Consider the following 20,126-nt stretch of genomic DNA (forward strand, 5'->3'; position numbering starts at 1 on the left):
TATTAAGTTTCCTTTGTATACCTTTTGGCCTTGTTTATGGAATGTTTTGTAACACAAGTTTAAAATTTTTTCCCAGATATTCCCCCCCCCCCCTTTTGGAATCTGGATTTCTCTCTTGCTTTCTATTCTTACAATTTTTTTGATAGATGCTTATTTTCCTTTCTATGGAAACAATGTCAAAGTCATAAAATGAAAAATACATTTAGAAGCTTGAAAACATTTGTCCCTATTTTACTTTCTTATAATCTGCATCTGTGAATTATTTTATTTATTAAGATTTAAGAGTTTTGTATGTTTTCTCTTCTTAACATGGTGACACATCAAGAATTAGTCAGCTGTGTGGGCTGGACTACTGCTGAAGAACTGTATTCATGTAGTGATGATCACCAAATAGTGAAGTGGAACTTGTTAACGAGTGAAACAATTCAGATAGTAAAGCTTCCTGATGATATTTACCCTATAGATCTTCACTGGTTTCCAAAAAGTTTAGGCATAAAGAAACAGACGCAAGCAGAAAGCTTTGTCCTCACAAGTTCTGATGGTAAGTTTTTAATAAATGTTACATGCTCATCTTTGTATTTAAAAGATATATTAGTATGATTTATGCTTTGAGTTATTTTACAAAATTAATATTTGTGGATCTCCATACCTTCATCCATTTATACCTTCATCCAATAAAATAAATATTTTGGGTTTTTTTTGTATAGTCAGTTGGTTTGTGTATGGGCTATAAAACTATTATCATGGAAGAAGGCAAATTAAACTGGCATGTACTGGGACTGAATCTGAGTCTTTGGCTTTACTTTTTCTGTGCTCCTATGAATTGAGTTAAGCTGTCATCAGAGTTTTGGTTTCTAATTTCTTCAAATTTAACTTAATAACATTATCATAATAAAAAAATAGTTACTTAGTAAGCTATCTATTAAATGTATCCTTTATTTTCCAACATGTTAATTTCCAGTGACACAGTTCAAGATTTATATAATTTAACCATAGCTTTAATACTGGTGAATAGAAAGCACAATTTTTCTATATTTTTAAGGGAATATTTTTATTTTTGTTTTCTTATAAATACTTGAAATGTTTTTGTCTGTATTATTCTTTAACTATCATGTCAATTAGGGGTAGAGTCATTGAAAGTAACAGAAACTTACTTGGCTAACTTAGGTTCAGTGGAGTTTTTTGGCTCACTTAGGTTTTAGGGGTAGATCTTCAAGCATAGCTGGCATCAGGCCCTTGTTCTTGCCATCTCCTGGATAGGCTCTCCCCACATGGTAAGTATGATGGTGGCCAGTAGACCTGGGTTCATCATACTAGATACAAAATAGCAGCGGAAAGAGTGCTTCTTCCTCAATACCTCTTGCAGGCGAGTTGCAGAGAGGGTCCTAAATGAGCTTGTGTCCTGTGCCCATCACTGAGTAAATCACGTAGTCAAAAGAATGGGATTGACTGAGTCTGTCAAGCCTCAGGCCACCTACATGGAAGAGGGAGGAGAAAGAGAGGAGTGCTTTTGTAATCAGAAGAGGGAAGGGATGTTATAACAATGACATCAGATTGCACTTCATTTACAGAGAGACTTGTGAAAGTTTTTTTTTTAAACTTAATTTTTCTGAAACTTGATTAAATGAGAACTTAGTTTACTTTAGATGATAAACTGAAGGGTTTACTTTTTTAAAAAATACTTTTTATTTTGGTATAATTTCACATCTACAGAAAAGTTGTAAGAATTGTACAAGTAATTCCTATACATCCTTTATCTAAATTCACTAGTTTCACATTTTGGCCCATTTATTTTACCATTAGCTCTCCTTTCTGTCTCTCCACACACTTATACACATATCTTTTTTTTTTTTTTTTGAAAGATTCGAGAGTAATTTGCAGACATGCCCTTTAACCATAAATACTTTAATACATTTACTAAGAATAAGGATTTTGTTATATCACAATACACTGATCAAAATCAGGAAATCTAACATAGATGAAATACTATTATTTAACCTACAGTTCATATTCAAACTTGAACAATTGTCCTAATAATGTGTTTTATAGAAATTTGTTTTTTCTGGTGTAGGATAATACATTGCTTTTGTCATGTCTCTTTAGCTTCCTTTAATGTGGAACAATTCCTCAGTCTTTCTTTTATGATCTTCACAGTGTAATAGAAGACAGGCCTGTTATTTTATAGAATGTCCCTCAATTTGTGTTTCTGATGTTTCCTTATGATGAGATTTAATTTACACATTTTTAGGAGGAATACTCAGGGTATTAAATTAGGAGATTCATGTTGTTGATTTGACCCTTTATTGGTGATGTTAACTTTACTTAGTTGGTAAATTTGTGTTCTTTAAGTTAATCCACTGTAAATTTTCCATTTTTCCCTTTTGATAATTTGTGAAAGAATATTTGAGATTGTATAAAAATATTCCTTTCCTCCTCAAACTTCCTCCCACTCTCTTAGCACTATTGGTGATTCTTGGCTGAATCATTTATTACTAAGATGGTTGCCAAATTGTGATTTTTCTAACTCCATAATTCCTTCCATATTGACTAGTTGGTATTCTACTCTAAAGAAGACCTTCCTGTCACATGCCCATTTATTTGTTTTTTTATGTCAGATCAGACTCCTAGATTCTTATTGTATTTTATGAATATTCTATTACAATCATTTTTGGGTTTTGATATAAAAATTGTCTCAGATTTGACCAGTGGGAGCCCTATCAAGCTGACTCCAGTGATTTTTTTTTTTTATAGGTATTGTATTAGTCTGTTTCTGTTGTAACAAAATACCTGGAACTGGATGCTTTATAAGAAAACAAAATTTATTGCTTAGAGTTTCAGAGGCTAGGAAGTCCAAAGTCCAGGGAACATATCTGGTGAAGGCTTTCTTTGGTTGTGACTTCAGTGACATCAGGGTATCACATTCCAAATGGTGGAGCAGAGAGAGCAGAGAGAAACACTAACCTTCTCATTCACTCTCCTATTAAAGCCCTCCAAACCACACCCAAGACCACCATTTTTAATCCATTCATTATGGCATGGTCCTACAATCTAATCACCTCTTCAAGGCCCCACCTTTTGATTACTATAATAGGATTTCCCACCCTCCACACTTACAGTGGGGATTAAGTTTTGGGGGGACATTCAGCCCAAGGCAGGTGTCCTCATCATTTTTTGAGTACTTCATCGTTGGCACAAGATGTTCTAGGCTTATCTTGTACTTTGCGGTCCTAACCGCCAAATCAGCCATTTTCCAGGAAGATCTGTCCCTTTTTTTGGAGAGTGTTAGCTGTGCTCATTCCAATGGGGTGTGTTTACTCAAGCCCTTTTCAGCATAAGGAGCTATGAAGTGTTAATACAAATGTATATTTTAAAATGCATCTCTATAGCTATTTCTCTATGTCTTTCTTCCTATCTACCTACGTTAACAACCATGAGTTCATTCTAATACCCCCAATTCTAATTCAGTACCACAGGGTCAATTCTAGTCTTTTCTTTTTCTATACTTGCAAATAGTGAGGAAATCTGGTCCCCATTATTCTCAATATATTTTCTCATTTGCTCAAGTCTACAATACACAGTAGTTTCAGCATTGTAACCCATACTACTGCAAAAATTAACCTGATTAGAGTTTAATATTATTTACTTTTTTAAAAAAATGTTTAAACTGAGGATATAAAGTCAAAGTTGTGTTCAAAAGGTACTTGCGTTACTCCACTGCTTAATTGTGGCTATGTTATTCATTTGAAATACAGTTAGGTGTATTTATTTCTATTTGTTTTCCATTTAAGATCTTCCCTTCCCCCATCCTTATTGATTTGTTTGTTTTTTAAATATGTAAAACATTAACACGTGTGCTTTCACAAAGTCAAAACTATATAAAAAAAAATACTCAGAGCAATATTGTTAACCTCACCCATCCAATCGCATATGCCCTGTTTCTCTTTACACCCTGGAGGTAATCTCTTTGGTTCTGGTTTGTCCTTCCAGTGTTTCTTTTGGCAAAAATCAACAGATAGACATATATTTTTTCATTTCACCTTTTCTATTACACAGAAAGTGGCATACCATATATTTTCTTTGCATTTTTCTTTTTAAACTCAGCAGTATATGAGGATTGTCCCGCACCAGACCGGGACCAGCAATGGGATCGCAACCCTCGGTGTTGCGTCCACACCTCGCTCAGCCAGTGAGCGGGAACTGGTCTGTATGTGGGATCCAAACCCTCGGTGGGAGCGCCACCGCGCTCTTAAGCGGTGCACTGTAGCAGTGTGCCACCGGGCCGGCCCTAACCCAAAACTTTTAAAAAAATTCCTTCAAGATTTAGTTCATTGCTCAAGAGGTTTTTTTTCTATTTCCCTCTAACTTTCTCCTCTTAGTTTTTCTCCCACAATGCTGGCAGAAAAGGAGGTACAGTTTTTGAATTTGTTCATCACTCTTCCAGTGTTCCCTTTGTCTGACCTTCTGTGTTTGTGATAACATTTAAAAAAAAAATCTCTGAGACTAGGAGCAGACTGAAGTACATAGAGCAGACTTTTGCCAAGTATTTTGTCTTGCCAGTAATTTTCTCTTCAACTTTATTTCATCTTTTTGAATATTTCATGCAGCTGCATCCCACTTTGTAGAGGAGATGTTTAACAACATGTTAAAGATTTACATTTAATAAATAATTGAATTCTTTAAAATGTATTAGGGGAGCTGCTATGTAAAAGAATTCTGGTATAAAATCTTTTGTAAAGCCATTAAACACTCCTTAAATTATATGTAGTGAAAGTTAATTTTTTTTTACATTGTATTAGATATCTTAAAATAATTCCCATACTCTGTTATTAGCTAATATGTTCATTTTGAAATCCCACTTTAAAAAGAATTTGTGTGTTCATTCTTTTTGGTATCAGAAGTTAGCCATTATAATCTCTTTGTGGCTTTTTGTAGCCATCTGCCAAAACTCTTCTACTACTAAGAAGTTTCTAAAAGTGTTCGTGTGCCCTTTTCCCTAACACCCTGTTCCAAGCCTTCTCATATTCCCATGGACATTTTTTAAGGGATTTTTAATTTTTGAAAATGTGTTTCGCATATTTTTAATCTACTTCCTCTTTTTCTCATTTATAACTTTTTACTCTTTTTATTTATTTATTTATTTATTTATTTATTTCCTTTTTGTCTTTTTTCGTGTCTGGCAATGGATCGCAACCCTCAGTGTCGCGCCCGTACCGGACCGGGACCGGCAACGGGATCGCAACCCTCAGTGCTGCACCCGCACCGTGCTCAGCCAGTGAGCGGGAACCGGTCTGTATGTGGGATCCGAACCCTCGGCGGGAGCGCCGCCGCGCTCCCAAGCAGCGCACTGTAGTAGTGCACCACCGGCCCGGCCCAACTTTTTACTCTTTTTAGTTTGGATTCATTTTAGTTTTATTTAATAACAAGAGATTGATCTTACTCCTCAGGGTTTAAATATTCATTTTTTAATTTGAATCATCCATTGTTTGTTTAATAAATTAATAATGAATCTTCTGGTTACATTCTCATTTCAACCCCAACCACTAACAAGAAATTAAATTAATTGATCTCTAGTTTTGGTCTTGCATTTTTAAAAGGTCATAGGACAGCTGGGGAAGTCGTAGAGAAGAACCAAAATAGATAAATGGATAATTTTGCATTTTTAAATGTTTGATGTATGTCTTACCGTGGATATGCTATTTAAGCAATTTGTAACAATGAGACAAAATACAAAGACCTGAGATTTATCGAGTGCAAAATCTATGCAAAAAGATGATCTCAGTTTAGGGCTGGCCCGTGGCTCACTTGGGAGAGTGGTGCTGATAACACCAAGACCAGGGGTTTGGATCCCTATATACGGATGGCTGGTTAACTCACTTGGGAGAGCGTGGTGCTGACAACACCAAGTCAAGGGTTAAGATCCTCTTACCAGTCATCTTTTATTAAAAAAAAAAAAAAAAAAGATGATCTCAGTTGTGTCAGGATATGTCTTCTGTGAGGTTATGGGAATAAATAGTAATTTCAGCACTTGTCAGGAAATCATTAGGTATTTTAGAGTAAGAAATATCAGTGATCTAAATATATAAAATTTCTAAAGAAGTGGAATAGGTTGAAAGACATTTTCTGGACTTTACGTTTCTGGTCGAGGGTTATTTAGTTAATCTTTGATAATGAATTCATTCATTATGTGCAACAATTGTTTATTTTGTATATATTATGTGCTAGGAAGTATGCTAACATTTAATGAAACAGACTTGGATAAAGTAAATAATGACCACAGGATTAGCTTTCCACTCACTATATGTCATCTTTACAGTTTCCTATTTTGAGACTGTTTTCATCCTTGTATTATCTTTGTAATTATAATTCATTTTAGGTTAGTCTCATAAAGAAATAGCACAGTTAAATTCAAAGTAATCTTCTTACATTAGAAAAATGACCCAGCAGTATATAAAACTAAAAGGAAGATATGGTGAAAAGTAGATGGTGCTTGTTGTTGGTTAGCTTAGAGAAAAGAGTAGATTATTGTTGAAGGTGTAGAAAATGAATGATGGGTGAAGAAAGCCATCAAAATGAGTGAAAAAGAAAAGAACGTCAAAGTAGGCCATTGTTTAGTTACCGACTTGTTTAAATTTAACAAGTGTTGATTATGTAAAAGCATATTACAAATAAAAATATCACTAAGACACGGTCCCTGTCTTGAAAGGAATCACAGCCCAATAAAAAAATGCTGCAACAGAGCTACAAATAAAGTATGCTGTATGTAGAAAAGAGGGAATGACTTTGTCTGAGAATGGGTAGGTGGCCAGGGTGCTAGATGTTAAATGCTTTAAAGCTATCTTAACCATCTGACTTTAATGCATTTTTACTGAATTATTAATATTAGGTCAGAATTTTAAAAAACCCCAAGTTAAAAGTGAATTTAAACAAAATATATCCTCTGAGTCAAAATTTGATTAGGCAGCCACAAAAAATAAATATAGATATAGATGTAGATGTAGATTTGGGGAAAAGTTTCTAGCTTCACTGTACTTTATTATCTTATTTCTAGCTATATATGGGTATTACTAGATTTAATGATCATTAAAAAGCCATACTGATTGTATCTGATTGTATTAGTCTGTTTCTGTTGCTTATAACAAAAGTCTTGGAACTGGGTAATTTATAAAGAAAATGAAATTTATTGCTTATAGTTTTGGAGGCTGGGAAGTCCAAAGTCAAAGGAACACATTTGGTGAAGGCTTAGTGGTGGCAACAGTGAGGGCAGAGTATCACATTGCAAAATGGCAGGGCAGAGAGAAAGACTCTTTTTAAAGCCCTCAGAACGAGGCCCCTGACCACCATTATTAATCCATTCACTATGGCTTGGTCCTACAATCTAATCCCCTCTTCAAGGCCTCACCTTTCTTTTTTTTTTTTTTTTCCTCTGTAAAGATTACCGGTAAGGGGATCTTAACCCTTGGTTTGGTGTTGTCAGCACCACGCTCAGCCAGTGAGCTAATTGGCCATCCCTATATAGGATCCGAACCCATGGCCTTGGTGTTATCAACACTGCACTCTCTGAGGGAGCCACGGGGCGGCCCTAAGGCCTCACCTTTCTTTTTTTTTTTTTTTCCTCTGTAAAGATTACCGGTAAGGGGATCTTAACCCTTGGTTTGGTGTTGTCAGCACCACGCTCAGCCAGTGAGCTAATTGGCCATCCCTATATAGGATCCGAACCCATGGCCTTGGTGTTATCAACACTGCACTCTCTGAGTGAGCCACGGGTCGGCCCTAAGGCCTCACCTTTCAATTACCATAATAGGATTTTCCACCCTCAACATTTACAGTGGGGATTAAACTCCAATGATGTTGGGGAGGCATTCAATCTATAGTACTAATCTTTACTCATCTTCCTATGTCACTCATTCTTTGCACAGTTGATTTGTACCCTTGACATCTCTTATATAATTTGCTTATGTTCTTTAAAGTTATAAGTCTTTTATTTTGCCTATAAATGTGTAAACATTTTGAGGACAGCAATGAAGTGGTCTGCTTTTTGTCTACTTGGTGCTCAGAACAGTGTAAAATCATATAAGGCAAGTATTTCAAAACCTGGGATTATTCATTTACCTATTTTGGTTCCTTTCCTTTATACTTTCTTCCAGCTTTTCTATAGCCTGTAAAAACAGTCAAGAATGAAAAATTCTGTTGAAATAGAAGGCTTTCTTGACTTTTCTCTTGGCCCCATTTGGCCATATCCCAGCAGAGTTTTATTGTCCCTCTGAACTCTCACAGCACTATGTACATATATCTATTATACCACTTGTTTCAAGGTTTTATAATTTTGTTTTTGTGCCTGTTTCCCAATAGATTTCTGTGTTCTTTGAGATTAAGAATAATTATATTATTTGCCCTTAGGCCTCCAGTGCCTAGTACTGTGCTAACTATTCTAGTCGTAGGTACTCAACAGATGTTTATTGATTGAATAAATTAACTGAATAAAATAGATTCCTCAAATGTGATTTCTTTTAGGCAAATTTCATCTGATTTCCAAGTTAGGAAGGGTGGAAAAAAGTGTAGAAGCTCACTGTGGAGCAGTACTTGCAGGAAGATGGAATTATGAAGGAACAGCATTAGTTACAGGTAAGTTGTTCACAAAAGTGACATTTTAAATGAACATTTTAAAGAAAAATTTCCAAAGAAACAATATTTTTATTTAGCAATAGTGTCTTTCAATGTCTAATAGCAAATAATTGGCATGGTATTGTTCTAGACTGATGCATAAATGATATAATTCAGAATGTCATATTGTTAGTTTCCTCATGTAACTTTTAGAGACTGTTCTGTCAAAGAAGGCTTTTGAGTGGACAAGTACGGGGTAAATAAAAGTTGTAATTCTTTAAAATTCTAAAGTTCAAAATATTCTCATTTAACTGACATGTATCCCCATTCTCTCTCTCTCTTATTCCCTGCCATATTCTAAGGGTTCTCATTTTTGCCTATTGTATTAATTATCCTTGGCTTCATAACAAATTACTCCAAAAGTTAGTGACTTAAAATAATAAACATATAGTATTTGACAGTTTCTGCAGGTCAAGGAGCAATTTAGGTGGTTGTTTGTTTCTGGCTTAAGGGTCTCTCATGAGGTTCCAGTGAAGTTGTCGGCTAGGTCTATAGTCATATGAAGCCTTGACTGTAGCTGGGGGATCCCCTTCCAGGGTGGCTTACTCAGATGGATATTGGCAAGAGGCCTTTGTTCCTCTCTGGCTTTAACAGGAGACCTAATTCTTTGCTGCATGGACATCACCATAGGGTTACTTGAGTTTTTTTTTGCAAGATAGAAGTCGTAATATCTTCTGTGAACCACTCTCTGAAATCATACTCCATCATTTTAATTATATTCTGTTCATTAGAAAACACATCACTGAGTAGAGCTCACACTGAAGGAGAGGGAATTAAATTGCACCTCTGGAAGGGAGGAATAACAAAGAATTTGTCGACTTGTTTTAGAACTACCACACCTATACTCTGGGCTTTTTCTAGGACCTTTCTCAGTAAATTGTCTCTTCTGTGCCTGTATCTTTAACTTCTTCTTTTCCAGTGGTTTCTTTTTCAGCATATAAATGTGTTCAGATGTCACTCATCCTAAAAATTGAGAAGAAATAAAAATTCCTCCCGTAACAAACAACTCTCTATAGCTACAACTACCTCTTTCTTTCTTCCTTCCTCAGCCGAACTATTCAAAAAAGCAGTCTATACGTCACTTCATTCAGTCCTTGACTCACTGGAATTTGGCTGCAACTCTTTTTACCACACTGAAAACACTTTTCCTAGAGTTCTAAAGTGGAGATTACAGTGACAGTGGAAGTATAATTTGCATAACAATACTCATAAATGTAACATTGAAGGAAAAAATTAATATTTTAGTCATGGAAGTTAGACTACTTTGATAAAATTGTTTCAAAGTAGTTTCTATTAAATTTTACAGTTATGAAGTACTCTTCATTTAATTAGAGTCACTTGTATCTGAATTTTAAATATGCACACACATACTGTTGATTTTATATGCAGATGTAATGTTTAAATTTATTTTATATAGATAAAAATATCAATTGTTTTTTCTCTTTGCAGTTGGAGAAGATGGACAAGTAAAAATTTGGTCAAAGACTGGGATGCTTAGATCAACTTTAGCTCAGCAAGGTATGTTTTATAATTGGTAATTTTTGAAAATTGAAGAATACAAAAATGCCTTAAAATTTTCCTTTAGTAACAATCTAATAATAGTGGCTGACACTGACTTTGGTCAAGTTCAAAATCTGATATATCGGGCCGGCCTGGTGGCGCACTGCTACAGTGCGCCGCTTGGGGGCGTGGCGGCGCTCCCGCCGAGGGTTCGGATCCCACGTAACAGACCGGTTCCCGCTCACTGGCTGAGCGAGGGGCAGGCGCAGCACCGAGGGTTGCGATCCCGTTGCCGGTCCCAGTCCGGTGCGGGCGCGACACTGAGGGTTGCGGTCCGTTGCCGGACACGAAAAAAGACAAAAAAAAGGAAAAAAAAAAAAATCTGATATATCTTCTTTCTGTTTACACTTTTTCTTCTTACTCCATAATGCTTGATGGACCACAATAATCAAGCCAAGAAATATAAGAAATCAGAAGGGTTTTTTCTTTATGTTAGTGAATCTAGATAAAGGCAGTTATAGGCCAAATCTAAAATAAATCTCTTTAAATAATTCTGAAGCATATCCTATATAGAATAGGATTAGGTGTCTAATTAAGTAAATCATAGTAAGAGAAGACATTAAGAGTAACTTCTTGGGCCGGCCCGGTGGTGCACTGGATAGTGCGCCACTTGGGAAGCGCGGCGGCGCTCCCGCCCGAGGGTTCGGATCCCACATACAGACCGGTTCCCGCTCACTGGCTGAGCGAGGCGCGGGAGCAACACCAAGGGTTGCAATCCCGTTGCCGGTCCCCGGTCCGGTACGGGGGCAACACTGAGGGTTGCGATCCGTTGCCGGACACGGAAAAAGACAAAAGACAAAAAAAAAAAAAAGAGTAACTTCTTACTTAAAAAGTCCCAATAACTTCATAGTATTTACACCATTTCAAAATTATGTTGATTTCTGTGTACACATACACTGTGTGTGAACAGACACACTGATAATCTGAAACTTGGTAAATCATACTATTTAGAGGAGCATTTAAATTTTCTGTGTTAATGGAATGGAGTGGCCATAAAGTCAATCCAGTGGTCATTCCTGTTGGGATTTAGGTTACATATGATTTTTTTCTGTGAAGCAGATTAATTTTCCTAATTAGGTTTTACCTAGGAACAATAAAGCAATTTTAATGTTGACCTGACCACGTATCAGCTGATCTTCAGAGACAGGTTGCCAAATAAATTGCAGACTCTTCTTCAAAATTATATGATAACATCATACTACGAAGCCTCTTCAATAACTGACTTCCAGAAATTTCCAAATTTCATTTAAAAAATCATGTTTACTCTTAGGGTAATGTAAAATAACTTAATTACTTTAGCTATACATTAACCAAATGTTAGCAAATGTAACCAGAAATACTAGGTAGTATTTAACCTCTTCTGAGGTTAAATCTTTGCTACAGATAATTTCCAGGTAGAATATTTACCCATGAATAGAAAATTTAGAGTTTATAGAAGCAGTCATGGGTGAATTTCAGTTAAAGAAAAGTCAATTTATTGTTACTTTAGTAATAAAAAGTACCTTTAGAAAATAAATCTGAAATCCAGTCAAGATGGTGGAATAGACGGTCCGCAGCATCACTCTCTCCCACAAATCAACCAAATTTACAACTATAAAAATGTAACATCAGCCAAGCCGTGGCCGCTGGAGCTCAGGGGAAGAGGAGGAGAGACCTACGAAGGTGGGAGAAACTATCACGAGAGAAAGAAAAAGCTGCTCTGACTGAGCATTTCGGGCTGTGGCTTCTTTAAGGCTTGAGCTGATAAGAGCATGGAGCAGGAGCCGGCAGAAGCTGCAGCTGTGCCCTTCAGATGGAGTTACTTGGAGGCAGCAAGAGAGAAGAGGGCCTTGGCGGCTCCCAGGACAGCAAGACCGCTAATAGGGTGCACGTGGACCCACACAGGAGCAAGGAGCCAGAACAACTGAAAAAAGGGAGCCACTCAGAGACCGGTGAGTCATCGCAAGGGACTGGCGCAGGGCCCATCCCATGGGAAGTGTTTGCAGCACAGGCGGTGGGGGAGACAGGCCCACCAGGGGAACACTGGGACACAGCAAGGACAGCTGATCTGCCCCCCCAGTCAGCACAGGACCGCTCAGAGGAGACTGGTCAGGAATGCAGAATTGCATGGGGTGCAGTTTGATGAAAAAACTCAGGCCCTGATCAGAGATTCTACAGAACACAGATCCACCAGGTCTCCAGAGAGCCGGAAGTACCTCTAAGGTCAACCATTAAACCCTGAGCTGCACAAAAAGCCTTCCCTAGGGAAACAGCAGCAAAGTAGCAATTTAAACAACCACACAGCTCAATTACTGGTTCCCACAGGAAGTTGTCCCGTGTTAGAAGCAAAGGACAAAAAACTTAGTTCTGGCCCAGGCACACCACCAGCACCTTGGGGCCTGCCTGGGAACTGGAAGCTTGGATCTGGTGACCAGACCCCACTCCCACTTCCAGGCAAACTGCACCAGTGACCCGAGGCATGAAGCCAGGAACCAAACCCTCCTCCCACAACAAGGCATACCACACCAGTACCTCGGGGCCAACCCAGAGACCCGAGGCAAGGAGAAGGGGACTGGACCTCTCTCCTACAACCACGGACACCATGCCAGCACCTCAGTGCCTGCCCGGCCCAGAGGCTTGCAGAAGGGGACTGGACCCTCCTCCCACAGCAGGCACAAAACGCCAGCACCTTGGGGCCCACCTGGGTACCTGAGGCATGGAGAAGGGGACCAGACTCTCCTCCCACAACCAGGCACACTGCACCAGTGCCTCAGGGCCTGCCCAGGGACCTGGGACATGGAGAAGGGGACTGGACCCCTCTCCCACAACCAGGCACATGGTGCCAGTGCCTTGGGGCCTGCCCAGGGACCGGAGGCACAGAGAAGGGGACCAAACACACCCCACAACCAGGCATACCGCCAGTGCCAAGGAGCGTGCCAAAAACAGCACCCCCACATGGGTGGCCCACCACAGCCACCACAATAACCATGGCTGCTGCAAAAGTAGCTAGACGCCACAACCACCACGCAGGTGGTCCGCCAATTACTGGAGTGCATTGACACAAGAAGAGTCACCAGCAGAGACAAAGAAAAGAAGAGGATGTCTCTTTCCACAAAACCCATTTCAGAGTGACAGAAGAAGCATCTGCTCTTTGATAATATTGGGGGACCTGATCACATCTCTCAGCATTGGACAGATCATCTAGGCAACAAGTTAACAGAGTAACCATTATTCTTTCAGAAGGAGAGAAGAAATCTAGGGCAATTAGGGGGGGGGGAGGAAATGGGGGAAGGGGAGAGGTTAGACAAGGGGCATGAAGAATAATTACGATTTGTAACAATATATATGCTAGTAATATTGATTTAATCAACATATCTCAATGTTCAACCCCAGAAATAAGTATAATCAATTTTTATTCAGTAAATAAAATAAAATTAAATTAAATTTTAAAAAAAAGGAAAAGAAATCTTACTTTAATCTAGTGGGCAAGGGAATTTACTTTTGGCTTTATATTTTTCTTTTAAGGCTACTTATTTGACATTCTCCCTTTTGATGATGACTTAGGCAAAATTGACAGAATCTTCCGGGGATCACCGGCACCTTGGAAAGACTATAGGAAATTCCAGTAGTGGTGCTGGGGCTATAGTTCTTTTCAGCCATTGCTGCTGCTGAGACATATCCTTTTTTCCTTTCTTCTATGGGTTTTGTTGCCTACCAGTGATATAGATCTTCAGAGAAATTCTGCAAGCTTATTTCACTATTCATCATAGAAGATTTGAATTCTTTCCCAAGATCCTTCACCAGTGCCCCACTAATGCTCCTTCTGTTTCCTAAAATTCTTACCATTCATCTCCTTTCATTTACTACCCTTGGACCCACCATTTCAGACTATCCAAAGTCTAAAGTGGAAACTAGAAATAAGTTGGTTAATATAAATATTGTTAATCATAGAGGCTAGGTTATAATAGTGCTGTTTGTTCAGTACTATAGCTTATCTGTATAATGGGTCTGGAAACCAAACTGGTACTTATTTTACTCTTATGGGGAAAATGCATCCAGAGTTCTCCAACTTGCAAAGGCAGGTTGGAAACCCATGTTCATAAGTTAAGGACTTTCTATAAAATTGGAGGTCACAGACAGGTGGCCTGTGGCTGAAGACGGTCTACTAGCATGGTGCAGGACCAACATTAAAAATCATGACATTTCATGTACACATTTGGGTTTCCTGTTTCTTTTGAAAATTGGAAGATCTGGCAATACTGGGCCTGCTTTCTGGCATAAATACAGTCAGTTGGAATTCAGTCATAGTTGCTTCATTTTTAGTTATATTTTAAGCTTCTCTGCTTATTTTTCTTACACTCTACCCACTTTGCTCATTTATGTTACATGACAGAACACAACATAAATTTCTGAAGGGATCTGAATTTGCAATGCTTGCTTTCAATAACAGTGATCATAACATTTGATTATTAGTGTATACCTTGCAGGGGTGTTTAAATCTTTTTATTTTATTTTTAAGTTTTAATTTTTTTTTTTCCTTTTTTTTTTTTGTCTTTTTTACTGACTGGTAACGGGATCGCAACCCTCAGTGTTGCGCCCACACCGCGCTCAGCCAGTGAGCTGGAACCGGTCTCCACATGAGATCCAAACCCTCGGCGGGAGTGCTGCCGCGCTCCCAAGTGGCGCACTCTCCAGTGCGCCACCAGGCTGGCCCTAAGTTTTAATTTTTAATAGATAATAGGTTCACATGGTTTAGGACTTAAAGTATGAAAAAGGGTATAAAGTTATTTTATAAATTTTTTTTACGTTTTAAATACAACCCCTGTCTCTCATATTACCCCTGTCTTCCAGCCACCCAGCTCACATTCCCAGAGGCAACTAGTGTTACCATTTTCTGTAGCAAATATATATTTATATGTTTTTCTTTTTTATAAACAAGTGGTTGAAACTACTACAGTAAGCTCTTTCCTTTTCTACACTTGAATCATGACTATCTTGGAGATGGTTTCATATCAGTACATAAAAATCTTCCTCAAACTGTTTTCCAAAGTGGTTGTACCATTTTACATACCCACCAGCAATGCATGAAGCTTCCAGTTTCTCCACATCTTAGCCAGTGCTTGTTATTGTCTGTCTTTTTGATTATAATCTTCCTAGTGGGTGTGAAGTGTGGTTTTAATTTGCATTTTGCGATGGCTAATGATGTTGAGCATCTTTTCATTTGCTTATTGGCCATTTGTGTATCTTTTTTAGAGAAATATCTATTTAAACTCTTTGCCCATTTTAAAAATTGGGTTGTCTTTATTGAGTTGTAAGCATTCTTTATATATTCTGGATACTAGACTTTATCAGATATATATGTTGCAAGTATTTTCTCCCATTCTGGAGGTTACTTTTTCACTTTCTTGCTGGTATCTTTTGAGCACAAAAGTTTTGATGAAGTCCAATTTTAAATTTTTTTTATTGCTTCTGCTTTTGGTGTGATATCTAGGAAACCATTGCCTAATCCAAGGTCATGAAGATTATACCTATAGTTTCTTCTAAGAGTTTCAGTGCTTACATTTAGTTTATGATCCTAGGTTTGTGTTAGTTTTTGAGTGTGGTGTTTATTTTGGAGAGGGATGGCTGTGTTTTTTTTTTTTTCTCCTCAGAAATAAATGGGTAAATAGAATTATGTGATGTAATATAGATAAGTTTATTATGTATTATTCATCATATCATGTGATGATATTACTCATCAACATTCCAAATAGCTATAATTTCCTTAGCATCAAATGGCTTTGAAAGGGCTAATCATTATTGTCCTATTTTAATCTTACTGTTCTCACTCAAGGTTTATGTTAATTATGAGATTAGTAAGCAAAATTAAATTAGGTAGATTTTCCTGTTTTGGTTAACCTGTTGGTATTTCAGTGGAGTAATCCGATATCTTTTTCTGGATTAAGAATTACAGATTTACTATAGAACTATATATTTAAGTTTTGAGTTTTTAATCATTGGTGCCACCTACACTTTTCTAATAAGACATAGACTTTTCTTGTTTTATCTCTGGAAAAATCATTACAGAATTTAAGCTGTTATAATGACACTAACCCAGAACGAAAAGTCCCTGATTATTTATGAGGTTTCTTTGATCTATTAAAGATTAATTTTTGAGGGTGATTGTAAATCTGAACTACTGAGAGCTGGAGGTGAAAGGCTCAAGTAAGAAGGCCAAGGCAGGTGGGGATGGGGGACTCCTGCCTCCTTTGAAAAGAGAAACTGAATTTTGACACAAGAATGAAATAATGTAAACCTGAATTATTGTAAAACTTGGAATTCTGTAAACAGTGTCAAAAGCATCCTTGTGATTTTGTCTACATGTTTATGTTAATTACACATTCCTTGATGAACAGAAATTAATTCCTGAATTCATTTCTTGGTTACTGGAGTCAGATGTTCAGAAAGAAAAAGTCACAGTTTATAACCTTCTGCTCTAATACAGAAGATGCATTAATCTCAACTTTTTTGGGGCAAATTTTACTTAGTTTAAAAATGATTGTTACTGGTGCTTATGAGGAGATATTGTTCCTTATTAGAGAAAAATAATGTGTAGGTTGAGGATAATTATAATTAGTCTCTATCTTGTGTTACATTGTATATTTTAATTATAAATTAAAATTGGGTAAAGTAAAATTCAAACATTTAAGGACATTTCCCCTGCACTATCGTCAGATGGAGGAATAGAACAACAAAACATGGAATCTGTTTATAATAAATTTAGTAAGATGATAAACTGGAAATATAAATAAATGTAATACAAGGCAGGATGTGCCCATTGCTAGAAAGTCTGCAGGAGGATAGGAAGGCAGAAATTAATGATTTGGGAGGAGGAAAGGTATATCAGAAAGACTTCCTGGCAAGTACGAGCGCACTTCAAAAAGGTCGTGGAAAAATAGAATTAAAAGATAATATGAATCTTTCCATGAACTTTTTGAAGTACCCTTGTATTGCATCATCTTTTGACTGGGCTTTGAAGGATGAAGGAACTGGGTAAGGAAATGGCCTTGTTGGCACTGGAGTGTAGCTGTGGAGGAAGTTTGCATGGTCAGGGGCGTAGAGGCAGAAAAGGGTGAGGCATAGAAGTCAAATGAGTGGGAGCAGACCCCTTGCATCAGGGTGCAGGCTGTGTGAGAGATAGGACTGCCAAGGGGCCAAGACACCTACAGTCCTGGATGCTAAATGAAGGGGATGGAGTTTATTTTATAACCATACAAAACCTTTAGAAAGAAAAGTTGAACAGGAGAGTAAGAGATAATGGTTGTCTTTTAGGAAGATTACCTTAGAAGTGATGTGTAGGATAAATCAGAGGAGATGAAGATTAAATGCAGGTGGCAAGTAAGGAGGTTACTGAAAGGTTCTATGCTAGTGCTGATTAATGCTTGAACAAAGGCAATGACAGTGGTCGTTGAAAAAAGTGAAAGGTTCCCAGGGGCTGAGAGGGATGGACACCCTGTAAGGGAATTCAGAGAGAGGAATATATTAGGGAATATGTGTGGAGGGATGATGGTTTTGAATATGTTGAGTTCGAAGTTCTGGTTTGAAGATGTCTTTGAGGCAAGTGGAAATGTGTTAGAGCTCAGAAGTAAGGCTAAAATATTAACTTGGGAGCCAGTTACATAAAGGTGAAAGCTGAAAAATAAAGCTGTGGGGGAAGATGAGATTCCTAAGAGAGAGATGGTTGAGGATCAAAACTAAAGAAACAAATGGCTTTATTTAAACGTTTTAAAAATACATAACTAAAAAGTGGTTTTTTGGGGAATAAATTCCACTTGATTACCTATTGTTAGTTCATGTCTTCTACAAATAGAATGAAAGGGAAATAATTTTTGGTTTTTTGAATTCTTAATGATTTGGCAAAGAAAAAAAAAATCACAGTGCTTACTACCATGAACAACACAGTAAGCAAATGGTTGCTTATTGCATTACAAAATAATTTCTAGTAGTAGTAGCTAACAGATAGTGCTTACATAGTGCCAGACTCTATTCTGAGTATTTTACTTACGTTCACTCAATATAGACCTGTACTGCATTTGAGGCAAAGATAGCTAATGCTTTATTATTATAGTGAACAGTTTGTTTCAAATGCATTCTTAAAAACATACAAAAACAACATTTTTAGAGGATACTTTTATAGTATGAATGTGAAAAACATGGTATATTTGACCATGTACTTCCTTAAAACAATCGAAATACATTTTTGTCTCCTCTTCTGTGGTTTAAAATGCCTTCAACAGGTTGAAAGAATTTAGATAATTTGTTTTACAGAGAGATAAGGGTCTGACATTTAACACAACCCCAGGTGCGTGTGGTTTCTTAAAAAATGTCAAAAAGGTCACATGACTTTAGTGTACAAAGTCAGAAAAACAAGATCATTTTTAGTGTCTTAACTGAAATGGAGCATAGATAAAAAATTCCCAATATAAAAAGCAAGAAATTAATTATTATAAAACTATTTTTTGTTTTTTGTCTATATTTGTTAATGATGAAATTAATATCTTGTTACATAATTTGCTAATGGTTTTAAAGTAATTCAATCTAAAGGCTAAATTTGTTATTTCCATATTGACTTCGCAAAGTGAAGCACAGCACTGGGAATAATTCATGCTTTGATTTGTTTCAAATTCTAGTGGGATGGATTTCATCATATTAGAAATCATTATTTTCTTTGTGAAGCTAATTCATTCACTTTCAATAATCATCTTCATCAAAACCACCCAAACTGGAAGTTGTATAGCTATGTAGTTTATCTTTTTTTGGAAAAGAAAATGTTTAGGTATATAGTAATTTCACACTTAATGTTTTATTATAAATGTAAGGGATGAGTATAATGAAGACTTCTCTTAGTTCTGGATGTTAAATCCATTTTGAATTTTTAGTGGTTAGGAAGAGTTGTGTTAATGAGACTTAGCTGTAGATCATATCTAGGGTTGCTTTTTTATCAAAAAGAACTCCATATTTGCTTCCATTGCTTGTATTTTGTTTGAAGGAATATGGTTAAAAACCATGTATTATAACAAAGGGATTACTTAACTTTTCCTCTTAAAGCTTATTTTGTTTTGTATTATAAGTTATAGCTGTTTCCTTAACTTTATTATTGTTTAAAATTGTTTTATAAGCAAGCAGGAAATGAATTGTCTCCTCATCCCAAGAGGCAAGATAAGTATTCTGAAGAAAGGTTTATAAACAAGGAAATGGTGACACAGCTGACTTAATGGGGCCACATATTAGATGTTAAACAGGACAAAAACAGCCTCTGCTCCTCATCCTATACCCCAACCATGCCTTTTACCACAACTGAAGGCCTGAAGTCACATCCTGTATAACTCAATAGGAGTTGTATTTACTGAATTATTTCCTTGGGGGCAGATGTTTGTCATGGTTTAATATATACCCCAGGAAAGTGTAATTTTACTTCATGTATTCATGAAGATTTGATAGGCTACAAATTAAAATATATTAATTTACTTTTTTGCATAAAAATTAGAAGTATAATGGAAATAAAGAAGGCACCTATAATTCTATCATCCTAATTAATAAGCCCCCCCACCCCCATTCCCTTCCTCACCAAGAGCCACATTTGAAATATCTGAAATTTTTAGTTACATTTTCTGGGATGTTTATTAAAGTTGAACTCTGTTCGTTTGGATTACTTTTAAAGCCCAGGTCAGCACCTGGCTACTCCCAGAGAAAATTAGCAGAGAATGTATTTATCAAGTGCAGAAGAAGGAGTACCTTCTGAGGCTGGTCATCTCACTGAGAATAATTTCTGTAGGTTCCTTTGATTCAGAACAACTCTAGATGTCATCGACTGAACAGGATATTTAGACCTTTTGTAATGTCTAAACTGTGGAAGGCATGCTTCAAGATTTTTTTGGACTAGGTCT

General features: G+C 36.9%; 1 protein-coding gene across 1 annotated transcript in view; it reads left to right on the top strand.

Annotated features, from left to right (window-relative positions):
* Positions 1–20,126, top strand: part of IFT80 (intraflagellar transport 80) — a 124,691-nt gene that overhangs the window by 20,498 nt on the left and 84,067 nt on the right. Inside the window, exons 3-5 of the mRNA XM_008581208.1 lie at positions 320–541; positions 8,512–8,622; positions 10,111–10,179. Of these exons, the coding sequence (XP_008579430.1) occupies positions 320–541; positions 8,512–8,622; positions 10,111–10,179 (402 nt within the window). The remainder of the gene's footprint in view (positions 1–319; positions 542–8,511; positions 8,623–10,110; positions 10,180–20,126) is intronic.

This window comes from Galeopterus variegatus, unplaced genomic scaffold (assembly GCF_000696425.1).
Source record: "Galeopterus variegatus unplaced genomic scaffold, G_variegatus-3.0.2 Scaffold2294, whole genome shotgun sequence".
NCBI lineage: Eukaryota > Metazoa > Chordata > Mammalia > Dermoptera > Cynocephalidae > Galeopterus > Galeopterus variegatus.